Raw genomic sequence first — 13,047 nt, 5'->3', positions numbered from 1 at the left:
AATGTCTAGAGGAATTAGCAACTCGATTAACAATCGACAGCAATGACACAGGACTGCCTGCACCATTTCCTTTTCATATTTATGAAGAAAAGCGAAGGCAGCTCGGTGTTTTGAGTGGTTAGTGTGTCAGCCTCACAGCTTTGGAGTTCTGGGTTCAAATCCAGTTCAGTCCACCTGTGTGGAGTTTGTGTGTTTTCCCTGGACCTGTGTGGGTTTTCTCCAGGTACTCCCGTTTCCCCCACATTCCAAAAACATGCATGGTAGTCAACTGGGATAGGCTCTAGCGCCCTCTGTGACCCTAGCACAAGACAAATGAACACCTGGAAACTTTCACAGGTTGCATTTTCACAGAGTTTTCTTATGAAAAAATAACAAAAATGGACCTCGGGAGTGTAAAATTGACAAATGTGAATACTTTAACTGTTAAAGTTAGCATGAATGTTAAATGTTACCCATGTTATATCGCCCTGGTGACCTTGTTTTAAATTCATCCCAGTTTTAAGTGATTTAGCACTAATCAGAACCGCCTTTTTAACTTGAAGCTAACGTTCTCATTGTTCCATGCTAGATTGAGTCATCCAAGTCTGAGCATGTACTTATCAGGAAAAAAGAATGCCTTTTTTAAGCCTTCAAATCTGCATCGTGACTAACTAAATATACGAGATAAAGGCAGAGAAAAGGCCGTGACAGCATCATGTGGAAATAATCAAATGTGGAAAGGCACAGAAATTGTTTCAATTAAATGTTCTTGTCTTGTAATGAAATACATCCTCTCATGTGGCAAATTTCATTTCATCATGCTTTTAAACAGTCCAGATTTGTTTTCTTTTAACAATAAAAAAAACACTTTTTGGGTCTTCCATGCAAAGATAAAACATTTTTGCTAATGGCTTCTAATTCATAAGGTAAAGATCCAATTTGTGTTAGTGTAAGAGAGACATAGTCGACTGTAGATGTTTTACAATAAGCAGGAGAGACCTAGAGAGTGGGGAAAAAAAGTAGAATGATATAATCTTGCATCAAAATATCAAACAAGCGCTTGTTATGTCTGAGTGTGAATAAAGCAAGTGTATGTTTGCATTTCTACCTGCACATGTCATTTTGCCTATTTAACTTAAAGGTGACAGCAACATTTGTTTGGTTTTGTACTGTTTGAGGAAAATGACACTACCAAGTAGCTGTAATGGAGTAAATGTAAAGTTTTATTTCCCACTTCTGAAACATTGTGTCCCCAGTCAATTCGCAACATTTATTTACCCTATGCAAAGAGACAAAATTTACCAGTGGGCAAACATATGACTCATCAGTACAAAAGAATGAGAGGAAATGACACAATGAGAGCTGACAAAGGCCTCACTAAGGATTGAAAACACCAGAGGATAAGTTTGTGTTTAAAAAAAAAGTGAAGAAGAAAGGAAGTGGGAAGGAAAAAGGAAAGAGAGGCCATTTTCCTGTGTTTTCAGTGAATGAAAGACATAGTCATGGGAAGCCCAGTTCCAGTCTTTAAGAGACCCTATCCAGTTTTTCCATGTCTCAATCCACCAATACACCTGAATCAAATCATCGGGATTGGTATCCAGATGCTGGACAGTTGATGAGTTGATCATTTGATTCAGGTGTGCTAAAGGAGAGAGAGATATGGAAGACAGACTGGATAGGTGCTGGTGTAGAGGTTCATTCGCCTGACTTATGTGTGGGCTGTTGTGGGTTTGATTCCTGCTGATGGTGCTCGAATAGGCTTTGGAAACTCTGGAAGGTATGGAAGATGAAGGAATACAACACACCAATCGGTTCATACATGCATAAAAAATATACTTTAGTTTAGGTCTTGACGTGATATGTTGCCACATCCTGCCAGTAACAGCTGACTTTGGCATGTTTCTATGTATGTTTAGAGAACATGTTTAAGCATGTTTTACCTAGCTATTTAAAGAAGGTAAACGTGACATAAATGGCACCTCACATCAATCTATACTTAAACAATGTTATTTCTGTCCATGATACATAGCAACTTTCATATAAAAAAAAAGCTACTTATGAAATTTCACCAAAAAGATGGCCTGAAATTGACTAAAAAATAACATATATGCAAAAAAAAAAACTTTGTTTTTGGACGTTGAAAATAATCTTTCCTAAAGAGAACATCCAGGGTTGCAATTTTTTGGGGTGAGTTGGTACAAAGGTCAATTTAGTATTAGTTTACAGTCAAGAACTATGTGTTGTTGTTTTGTTTTAAAGATTGTTTGCATAATTATATGGATATATAGTATAACATAGCAGGAATGCAGATCAGTGTACGTTTGAAAAACACAATATGGTAAGTCAACTATTTTTGTTCACAGTTGGTGTTTAGACTGCAGGTCTCTGACTGCTGGAATGTGAGTGTGTGTCTGTATGTGTGTGATCTGAGGTGTACTATACAAAGTGAGGGCAGCAAGGCCGACAGGGTTTGTCAAACGAGACCGGTAACCAAAAAAAGACTTGGAATTTTGACGAATGCTCCCACAGTCTAGCTATAACCTGCTATTGTGGTCTATTCCATGCTAAATTGGACTGTGCGCACGCGTACACACACACGAATGGAAAAAATCGGCATTGAACTCCATTTGTCGGGCATTTTTATAGCCTTGTGTGAATGAATTATGCTGAGTACATCAACATTTTTGTGGTTTAAATTACATTTGGAAGGCGCTACAGTTCAAATTTATTTTGGACTGTGTGTATTATAACAGCACGGTGGTCAGAATATCAGATCTTCTTGTGTGGAATATGCATATTTTCCCCACAAATGATCATCCAGCTATGGTGTGACTCAATTGATGTGATGCGGCATAGAAAATGGATTGATGGATAAGTAACCAGCTAGCCAGCATTCACACTAAGTTTCAACGCCGTTCACGCAGTTTAGTATCAATGAACAAAGACTGTCAACGGATCCACCACTCAAACTGCTAATCTACACACTGAGGACAGAAAACATCCTGCCTGTTTAAAACAAGGGGAAGTAGGCGTGTGTGAGTGTGTGTGTGTGTGTGAATGTGTATGTGTGTATGTGTGTGTGTGTATGTGTGTATGTGTGTATGTGCGCGTGCGCGTGTGTGTGTGTGTGTGTGTGTGTGTGTGTGCGATTGTCCGTGCTGACGTATTGTGTTTCCAAGGACAGTAGGTTTCCTCTCAAGCTTTCTATTGTTCACAAAACAAGAGTGGTTCTTGCAAAGATTAGTGTGCTGAAATATGTGTATGTGTAAATATATGTGCGTATATATGTATGTATGCGTAAATATATGTGCGTATATATGTATGTATGTGTAAATATATGTGCGTATATATATATGTATGTGCGTATATATGTGTATATATGTATGTATGTGCGTATATGTATGTATGTGTCAATATACGTGTATATATAGTATATATATATAGATGGATATTAGTTTTGTAATATTTGACGATAATTCAAATAACATTAAATCAAAATACTTCATTGCTAAATGAATTAATAACACCAAGTTTTTGCACATTAAAATGGTGTTGTTCAGTTTTATGTTGAGGTTGGCCCCTCTTCAGAGGGCCAGTCTACCTTTTCACCAAAACCTTTTTTGCTGCCCTCTGCAGGCAAAATAAACAATTTTAACACAACTTTTATCAAACCAATCTTTGAAGCACTAACCTTTAATTTGACATAATACAATCAAATTAGTCTATTTAATTCCCAATTGTAGCACTGGTATGAACGAGCATTTGGAATCATGTGATTCTATAATCAATGAAAGCTGAACTTTTAAAAATAGAATTATAAAAAAAATACTTTGATTTTTTTTGGGGTTAAAATGTATCATAAGATTTGATTACCATCTTGAGCAGAGAGCATACTTTTGTAAATAAACAAGTTTAAAACAGTTATAAATGCCAAATAGAGATTTGCTTATTTAAAAAATGTTTTTATTTGAATGTACTTACATACCGGTGTCAAAAGAGAATACACCAATGTTACACTGACTTACAATAACAAGGAAAAAAAACTTTTTTTTCACATACAAGGCCTAGAAGGGTGGACTAGGGGGACTATGTACAAGAGGACATATAAGCTTGTGAGGAAAGCCAAACTTATTACCAAAATGATTTATACAGTGAGGGTGTGTGGTTCAAAGAGTCAAGATGTTTATACTCTAGAATTCCAATTGTACAACTCAAACAAAAAAAGAAAAGGGAAAAAAAGGTGCCTCATATCCAACGATCATAAAGATCTAGAAAGAAATACCACTATTCGAGTTCAAACTGTTTTCATGAAACGAATCCTAATCTAAAAAAATATATACTGGGAAACAATTAGTTGTAATAAATGTCTCTGGATGGATGTCAAAAGGTTTTGGGAGATAAAAAATACTTTCTCACTTTCAGAAACTCTGGCAATTAATCTGCCTTAGACATTCGAACATTAAAGACAGAAATAAAGCCATGAAAGGAGGGCGTGGCAAACTAAGTTGACATATTGAAGCAATTCTTTCAATGCACTTAAGTCTCATCTCTGCCTGTAAGAAAGAACAAGCATGATCTCAGCGCTGTTTCTTGACAGTCAAAAGATGTACAAATCACAACTTTTTATGGCACTTGGCAGAGGCATTGGGCGCATTGTAAACAACAATGGGAGTTTTGACGCTTTTGAACTTGTGAAGAGAAACTTTAAATGTGGAAAAGCCAGGTTGAGAAAATGGAACACTCATAGAAGTCGAATTAGCCAAAAGCACATGACAAAAGTAGCTTGGATAAAAGACAAGCTGCTCTAGGTACCAAATGTGTGGTGGATTCTATCCATTGGGAGTGAAGGACAGAAAAATAAGTGAGTTTGAAGCTTCATCTAAAAACAAAAGGGAAATCTGTTTCCAGGTGAAGTTCAGTTCAGAGTGTTGTGCGAGATCGGGACTTCATTTCTGCTGACTGGCTGGCTGCTGTGCAACCCCAAAGTTCCCCTTTAGCTTTGGTCACTTCTGGGCTTTTTGCTGTCGTTCCCGTTCTTCTCTGGCTCGGCTGAGGCGTTCGGCGCCTTCCTCTCCACCTCCTCCTCATCCTCGTGCTTCCTCTTCTTAGTGTCGTCTGACAGGGTCTGACCTTGGCAGGCATGTGGTCGGAAGGTGATGACCATGCAGGTCATGTTGTCGCATCCTGTCCCATCTCCCGAAGTGTCTGGGGCCAAACAATGGTCCAAAAGCTGGGAAAGGGAAACAAATAACGTAACATAGCATTTCATTTAGAATTCACAATTGGAGCCGGGGCTACAACAAAACATGGCAGACTACAACTTCAAATTGTCCCTAGGTATGTATGTGCGTGTGACTGGTTGTTTGTATTATGTGACGTGCTCAGGTGTTGAAGTCACCTCCTCCACAATGGACGAAAGGGGTCTGGTCACACCGCCCTGGTCGGGTTTGATCCTCTCGCTGAAGAAGTCGATCACCTCCTGACTGCTCAATACATTCCTGCACACGCAAAAACGAACGAGGCTTAGCGACGAGGGTAAGAAACGACCTCAGAAATGTCAAGTAACAATTGGGAGAGATCATTTTATGAAAAGTTTCTCACCAGATGCCGTCGCAGGCGATGACCATAAAGTCGTGGTCATCGTTGAGCGTCAGAACCTTCACATCAGGCATGGACGAAATCATCTGCTCCTCTGGGGGAAGAACCTTGTTCCTCTTATAGAAATGATCACCTGAGAGTAAGATATAATCTATTGATCAAATTCTTGAGAATGTATTTTATAGGATTTTTGCAGCAAGTGACCATATTTAGTTTTAGACTTTTTTTTAGATTATGGAAGGCACTAACATCAAATTTGGTGGGAAAAATTACTTCTCATTAAACACCAATAAACTGGACAAAAAAAGCAATTTCAGTAATAGATTCATCTGATCACATTCTAATAGAGAGCTTATCTTATCGTAAGTGCAGTAAAAGTTGGCAAATATTTAACCACATTTTTCATTTTTTTATTGACATCCCCATTGTGCACTTAGGTGTTTGTTACCCATTTGAATACATACCAATGGCTCTGGAAAGGTTCAGCCCACCATTGACCCGTCCATCCATAGTCACTTTCCCCCCAGCCTTTTTAATACGTGACAGCTCCAGCTCGTCCTCAGGTTTGTGGTCATAGGACATGTCGACAGCTTTGCCTGAAGCAAAACCAGGAGCCAACTTAAAAACAAGTCCTGGTATTTAAAAACAATAAAGCTACAAGAGATTCCTACCTCGCTCTGAGACTACGCAACGAGAATCCCCAGCATTGGCCACAATCAGCTGCTTTCCTCGGATTAGCGCTACAACAGCAGTGGTGCCGCTGTCTGAGCCCGGCTGGAATTACAAACGCCAAATCACACTTGATTAACACCAAGCTCATGAACATTATAAAAAGTGCTTACTGCTCTAAAAAGGTCAATCAAGGCTTAAACACTTGACCATCAATATGGTACATTGTTCAATTTGCTTTAAAACCTGAATACCCTCCAAGGAACGCACTCACCTCCTCCTTTCCATCCATTCCAGGTAAACTCATTTCTTCCTCATCTTCATCTGAGTCTTCCTCCCCTTCTTCAGTGTCTTCTTCCAGCTCACTGCTGTCAGCCTCCCCCTCCTCACTGCCATCCTGAATGACAACAAGAGCCTAAACATGCGCTTCTTTTCTCTCAGCTAACCCAAAATATAGGACCTTTTTTCCCCCCTCACCTCTTCTTCACTGCCTTCTTCCTCATCTTCTCCCTCTCCTTCAGACTCCTCACTGTCATCGAAGAATCTGGACTTGGAATCACCTTCGGTGGCTGATGACGACGAACACGATGGGCCAGCGTCTACCTCCGCTTTAGCGGCCTTTTCTTCTCCATTGGAACTTCCAGAGCTGCCGCAGTCCGCCACTGTGGACATTAATACGGGGACAAAAAGGTATGTATACTATCCTGAATTGAAACGAGGCCCAGACGAAGCCGCAGGAGCCCGTCCTACCTGCCCCACAGCCTTCGTCGCCGATCTTTCTACGGCATGCCCGCGCCTTGGACCCGCAAGACACGCCATCGCCATCCGTCTCCGTACCGTTACTCTCTTCTTCTGTCTCCCCATTCACAGCTTCCTCCTTCTTGGGGCCTTCCTCGTCTTTCCCTTTGTGCGAAGAGGGCTCCTGAGACTTGCCCGATGCCTTCTTAGAAATTGTACTGGAAACAAAAGCAAAGATTATATTTCAGTGCCAATTTATATATGACGGAACAAATTTTCATTCACCATCATTGGCAGCCAATGAGGTAAAGGAGTGTTATGTCACGTGGAACTGACCTGCTAGCAACAGATTGCTTGCTACTGTTCTTGTTCTGTCCATAGCGCACAAGCAACTCCTCAATGGTCATTGTGGCCTCCTCGTGGAGCAAAGCTGCCTCTTCTGTATCCACTGGGCAGGGAGGAAAAACATCAAATGAAATTGTCTTTTAACAGGCTAGTTGCAAAGTAACAGGGAAACTGACTAACCGCTAACAGGACAGCAGTTTTCGGGCCTGCACTCACCGTCGTCCTCATCTGCCACTTTAGTGGGCGGTTCCTCAATGGGACGGCCGGCAATCTGCACCAGCTCCTTGATGACATCCTCTGTGGTGATTCTGCTGTCGATGGCCAGGAAGGCATCTTCCAGTGCCTGACAAGAACACAGACACTGGTCGGTGAATTTAATTTAATTTGAAAAACACAGTCTGTCATTGAAAGAAGCCTAACCTTCTGTAGTTTGCCATCTTTATAGGTCTTCTGCTCCTTGATGATATCAGGAAGATACTTTGAACAGTAAAGAGCCACCTCCTCTCCTAAAATAGAAAGTCATAAAATACCATGTATGGTCATAGGAGAAGGACAAAAGTAAACAAACACAGCACTTACCTCCATGTCCATCATACACAGAAAACATGGCAGTCTCCTCGTCAAACTCTGGGATGCAATTGTGAGCATCCTGTTATGCACAAACCAAAAACAATTAATGATAGTGCAAAAGCCAAGTAAATTAATTAATATAACATAAAATAGACGGCCCTCTGGACTGCTGATATTTTTTTTACATTACTGAAAGAAATTTTGCAGAATTAAAACCTGTCCATACAACCATTTTTTTTTTAGTTTTGCAATCTTGCTTTGACTGAGTTGTAAACATTTGGATGTGCACTCCCATCACAAACGTATCAGATTACAACTCGGCTTCAGCAAATCCGCAAAAACATGTGACAGAGAATTACTTGGAATTCTATGCAACAAAAAAAAAGATCCATCCATAGCACCTAACCTCTGCCCCGGAAGTACTATAATGATCCCGTGATTACATACAATCCGTTGACTATCGGCTTAAAAAGTTTGAATGGTGAATGCGTCATCTTTTTGAACGTGCCTCTCCTTTACAATAAGGTAAATATATTGGAAAAAATGTTTCAATAAGTTGCAATCACAGTGTAAGTTACAAAAAACGTAAACTATTCTATTAATGGAATTATAAAGCCAAATTTGTGGTGCTACAGCCAAGGTTGCTCACCTCCATGGAAAGTCGCCAGCCCTGCATAGCAGAGAAGCCGTAGCTCATGGTGCCGTTGCCGCCATCACAAGAGGTCTTGGTCGTGTTCGGCTGCGACAGATAAGCCCCCATGCTTGCCGCTTTTCTCTGGCTTCACACCTGGAGAGAGGACAGCACCCAATAAACATTTCATCCACCTTCGCAGGGGAAAAAAAAACTCAACGAATTAACTCATGGTCGTTTTACGGTTGGTTGCTAGCTAGCTAGCGTTAGCAACACACAACAAAAAGTGGATGCTCGTCGGCTAGCCGACGAGAGCCGGCTAAACTTGCACGGCGCAATCTTTGCCCCTCGTCATACAAACAGCTACACGCAGTAACCACGATAGAACTGACGATGACATTATAAATCACGCATATCATTCGGGCAACGGGGTGAGCTTACACACGGATTCGGGAGAGGGAGATTCACATAGGAAAGAATACACGTGTGAAAGCAAAAAAGCCGCTATTGAAGCGAGAAACCGAGGAAAAGACTGTGTAGGAAGTGACACCGCGCATGTCCCTTTTTTTCCCGGCAAACAGGGGGCGTATATGACGTCTACGTCATCCGTCAGGCATTTTCCCCAGTTCGCCGCTAGGAGGCAATGGACTGTAAGTGACCGAAAGAAAAAGTGAATTGAATTGCATGTCTTTATATTGTCATTATACAAGTACATACAATGAGATGTAAAGCTTCACCATAAAGTGGACACATAATAATTGAATTGAATGCTTTTATTATAGATTTAAAGCCCATGAAGTGCACAAGTGAATAATCAATAACGATGCAGGCTGGCCCGATGGAGCGAGTGGTTAGTTAGCGCGTCGGCCTCACAGCTCTGGGGTCTTGGGTTCAACTTAGGCTGACTGGACACTAAGCTATGGAGTATTTGCCTGGAAAGAAAAGTTCGAGAACCAGCGCATCCAGCGTGCTAAGTTACTATGTCACTCCCCGTCGCTGGGTGGCAGTAGAGTAAGAAATATATGCCCTCGCTTACATTGTAGGCGGCCAGAAGAAGAAAATACTAACACGAAGCGCCAAAAGCCCAAACAAAATGGAATTCAAAGATGTCTCAGCAGACGCGGACGTTTTCCCCGAATCAACGTTGGAATTATACGAGACGCAGTTTTTCGGCTACACGCCGCAGACATTTCTATTTCGTCTTTCTAGTGTCTTCATGGACTCCCTGTGCGACACTCTGAGCGTCGCGGAGCAAGTGAGCGTACGGCAACTGTTGAAAGGCAAGTCGGACTCGAGCAAAGAAGAGCGGCTTCGATCTCAGGCCAGGGAGTGCAGCCGCAGACTGGAAACGTTTGTCAGGGAGCGATTCAAGAAGGTGTCGGAGCGGATGGATGCGTTGCTCGTCGGCCACTGTTTTTCCATTCCGCCCAATGTCCTTTTGAAGGAGGATGAGCGTCATAAGAGCTATCCCCCAAACACACAGGTGTGTTCAACGTCAAATGGATGGCCCTTCGCTGCCTGTTCCTTTTTATTTTGCTATTGACAGTACAGAGACTGACCACCCAATAACTTTGGCCTATACCAAGTTTTGTTGCAAATAATTGGGTAAAAAAACAAAAGTTTTTGTTATTTTCTGGTTGTCTTTCTCTGCCCTACATTCGAACGTTATGGATTTTATTATGTTTCTCTCTTTGAATTTTAAAGTGCTCACTTTTTTTCTCTTTTCAATGTCAAGGAGATGCTCCGTCTGGAGTCGTCCTTGCCAGAACTCCGCAAATCTTATGAGGCGGAGTTGTGTGCTCGCCATGCACTGCAGTCCGAGCTTGAGGAGCAAGAGGCAGTACAAAAGCAGCTGGACGACTTCCTGGCCTGGATCACACAGCTCCAGGTTACCTCAGGTCTCACGGGGGGAGTTGAAAGTGCCAAGGAAAATGCCCAACTGATGCTAGCATCTGTAGAGAAATTGCAGAAAGCCATTTTGGAGGCGTCCAACAAAGCACCTAGTTCTGACTGAACTCATTTCACTTCATGTCACTTAGGTCTTATTGGACCCTTTTTACATTTGTTTCATACTTGGTGTGTTCTAACTTTTCCTTTATGACATTTCAGGTATCCAAAATCGCAGTCCTATAACTTCTTTAAGCATGACTAGCATCAAATGGAAACCATTCAGGAGAATTGCTGGCTAGAAATTTTCTAGAACGATACAGTGAATTCCTAAGTGTTGTATGAGCACCACAGGTAGGCTCCGGGAGGATTATGCTCTCGGATCTGTGAATTTTGGGATATACCGGGGGTCGGTAACATTTGGCTCACAGGCCACACATGGCTCTTTGATGGTTGGATATTGTTCTCCGCTAACATGTAAGCTAAAATGTGGAACCGGTAGATGAGAGAGCTGAGTGCATTGGCACACCACAGCGATGCTGTGAGTCATAACTTTTCGGCTAGGCTGTACCTGGAATGCATCTCGTTGTATAAACAATGTGAGTGTAAGTACAATGACAATAAAGCTTTCAATTCAATTTTCAGTTCCATTAGACTCCCTTGCACATGCATACTTATTGATACACCACACACACAAACACGTATAGAGTCCCGCCTCCAGACACACAGAGACACTGTCCTAATCAGTACCATGTTATCAGGGTGTTATTTGTGCTTAGTGAGAGGGTTGGTTCCTAACCTATTGAAACATTCACACACAGGAGATCCTAGACATATATTGATTGCTGTTGAAGTAGGTAGTAGTAGAGTATATAGTTTATTGTTATTTGACCAAGAACCTTTGACAGTTGTCCCATTTTTTTGTTACAGTGATTTACTGGCAACCTGATCATTTTTTAAACTTTTGCTTTCTGCAGTGTGAAATTAGTTTCCTGGCATCTCAACATAGACATCAAATCTAGTTGAGAATGTTCAGGCTCTGTGTCCTGTAATCATCCTACAGGAGCGTCTGTACTAAGGCTGCCGGAGTGTTTGTTCATTGTTGGGGCAGCCTCCTCTCTCCCATCTGCTGCGACCCATTAGCATGGAAACAGGACCCGGAGGATTTTCACACATACACACACTGGCCATTAATCAAGGAGTCAGACCTTAAGTCCATTCCCACACATGCACACTACAAAGATGAAGACAAAGAGTGTACACACGGATGCAAGCGTCTAATCACAGAAACATCCCAGTGCACACTTTACTCCATCACGACCACACCTCTTCTTTCAAAAGAACCGACCTGTCCAAGCCAATTTACTTTCTTAGTCTGAGGGGCAACTGTTCCCTTGCGGCACTGTCGCAAACAAGGGGATTTGTTCGCATCAGCTGTTGTGGTGTTTTTTTTTTAAATTGTTTGACTGTGGTGTCTAGTTAGTTGGGACATCATGAATGGTCTCATTGAGTAGGATACCTTTGAAAGAAAAGGATAATGCAGATGGTCAAGATGTAATCCATGAATTTAGGGAGGCTGATATGACAAATGGGAATAAGACTGATGTGCTGCATGGACTAAAATATCAGGAGAATTTAATTGGGATTTTGGAAAGTTAAACAGGACGCAAATGTAGCGTTTTGTCTTCATTTTCATTTCAAAGAGCTCTCTGTCTCCGGGGACGACGCTTCTACGCAATATCAAGTGCGTCCAAGAACATTTGTGAGATTAGACATCGCACATGTTGGATCCAGATAGAGGAAACCTCTTCTGAAGTTTGTCCCAAAGGTATTGATGGTTTTCATCTGCAACAAAGTAGCCCTATCCAAGATGAACATATTTTAGTGAGCTTTTTTTGTGCAGTTGTCACAGAAAACTACTACAACGAAGCGAGCGACAAAGAATTACTGTCTTGAGGAGATTATTTAAAGAAGATATATTAATTGAAATTCAAGATTCATTTGGAGACCAAGTCTAACCCTAGATTGTTTGTGTCTCCATTTAACGATGCCCATATGCTTGACAGTCTATACTCAAGTACTAAGACAATAATGTAGCCACTTATGTAGCGAGCTGGGTGGGAGGGAGCATAACATATGGGAGGAACTAAGCGGTCTAGTCCGACTCGTGATTGATTATTTGATTGTATCCCAACATTTTTGCCGAAAAAATCCGTTTCAATTCGAGTAAAGAGTCATCTGTCTTACTTGGGCCAAAGGTTCTCACACAGGAAATATATCTGGGTCTCGGACCCCACGGTCATAAATTGCACTCGCACTTTTGTCACTGATCGGCTACTCCACTCAGTCGTGACTCCGCCCTTCCCGCTAGGCTAGATTAGGGCCTTGAGGGCCTCTCTTTAATATGTGACACTAACCTCCATTTAGACGTGGAGCTGTGGCCGGTGGTCAAAGTGCAAAGGTCAATGTCACTGTGGCCTGGCAGAAAAACATGTTTTTGGCCATAACCGCCAAATTCATGCACTGATAGTGACCACATTTGGCATTATTTTCTAATAAGGTAAAATAATGAAGTGATGGCATTGTGTATCCTAGAGTTCAAGGGTCAATTTGACTGTGACATCCTAATG

The 13,047-nt window shown here is 41.6% G+C and overlaps 2 protein-coding genes across 5 annotated transcripts; one reads left to right on the top strand and one right to left on the bottom strand.

Moving 5' to 3' along the window:
• Positions 1 to 3,920: 3,920 nt before the first annotated feature.
• Positions 3,921 to 9,116, bottom strand: ppm1g (protein phosphatase, Mg2+/Mn2+ dependent, 1G). Of its 2 annotated transcripts, none has more exons than XM_077713431.1 (14): positions 8,972 to 9,116; positions 8,549 to 8,686; positions 7,909 to 7,978; positions 7,750 to 7,835; positions 7,510 to 7,672; positions 7,321 to 7,432; positions 6,997 to 7,202; positions 6,724 to 6,908; positions 6,521 to 6,643; positions 6,249 to 6,351; positions 6,042 to 6,173; positions 5,581 to 5,710; positions 5,378 to 5,477; positions 3,921 to 5,209 (listed from the first exon to the last, which is right to left on the bottom strand). In XM_077713431.1, exons 2-14 carry the CDS (start codon positions 8,657 to 8,659, stop codon positions 4,973 to 4,975), a joined length of 1,758 nt encoding a protein of 585 aa, XP_077569557.1. In that variant the 5' UTR covers positions 8,660 to 8,686; positions 8,972 to 9,116; the 3' UTR covers positions 3,921 to 4,972. The 2 variants fall into 2 exon arrangements, with proteins under 2 accessions (XP_077569557.1, XP_077569558.1); XM_077713432.1 differs by having other exon boundaries at positions 7,546 to 7,672.
• mis12 (MIS12 kinetochore complex component) lies at positions 8,310 to 11,055 on the top strand. Of its 3 annotated transcripts, none has more exons than XM_077713436.1 (4): positions 8,327 to 8,424; positions 8,535 to 9,180; positions 9,740 to 10,013; positions 10,266 to 11,055. In XM_077713436.1, the coding sequence occupies exons 3-4, from the start codon at positions 9,747 to 9,749 to the stop codon at positions 10,542 to 10,544; spliced, it is 546 nt and encodes a 181-aa protein (XP_077569562.1). In that variant the 5' UTR covers positions 8,327 to 8,424; positions 8,535 to 9,180; positions 9,740 to 9,746; the 3' UTR covers positions 10,545 to 11,055. The 3 variants fall into 3 exon arrangements, with proteins under 3 accessions (XP_077569561.1, XP_077569562.1, XP_077569560.1); XM_077713434.1 differs by having other exon boundaries at positions 8,330 to 8,424; positions 9,313 to 10,013; XM_077713435.1 differs by lacking the exon at positions 8,535 to 9,180 and having other exon boundaries at positions 8,310 to 8,424.
• Positions 11,056 to 13,047: the final 1,992 nt, after the last annotated feature.

The sequence above is a fragment of the Stigmatopora nigra genome, chromosome 3, assembly GCF_051989575.1.
Source record: "Stigmatopora nigra isolate UIUO_SnigA chromosome 3, RoL_Snig_1.1, whole genome shotgun sequence".
In the NCBI taxonomy this organism is placed as follows: Eukaryota; Metazoa; Chordata; class Actinopteri; order Syngnathiformes; family Syngnathidae; genus Stigmatopora; species Stigmatopora nigra.
This window is presented reverse-complemented; position numbering and strand designations above follow the sequence as displayed.

Excerpts from the sequence above, each read along its gene's own strand:
- mis12 (XM_077713434.1), top strand. The coding sequence starts at position 9,624 with ATGGAATTCAAAGATGTCTCAGCAGACGCGGACGTTTTCCCCGAATCA. Across the intron at positions 10,014-10,265 it reads GCTATCCCCCAAACACACAG|GAGATGCTCCGTCTGGAGTC; the intron begins GTGTGTTCAACG and ends TTCAATGTCAAG.
- ppm1g (XM_077713431.1), bottom strand. The coding sequence starts at position 8,659 with ATGGGGGCTTATCTGTCGCAGCCGAACACGACCAAGACCTCTTGTGAT. Across the intron at positions 7,979-8,548 it reads GCTGGCGACTTTCCATGGAG|GATGCTCACAATTGCATCCC; the intron begins GTGAGCAACCTT and ends TGTGCATAACAG. Across the intron at positions 5,711-6,041 it reads GAACCTTTCCAGAGCCATTG|GTGATCATTTCTATAAGAGG; the intron begins GTATGTATTCAA and ends TCTTACTCTCAG.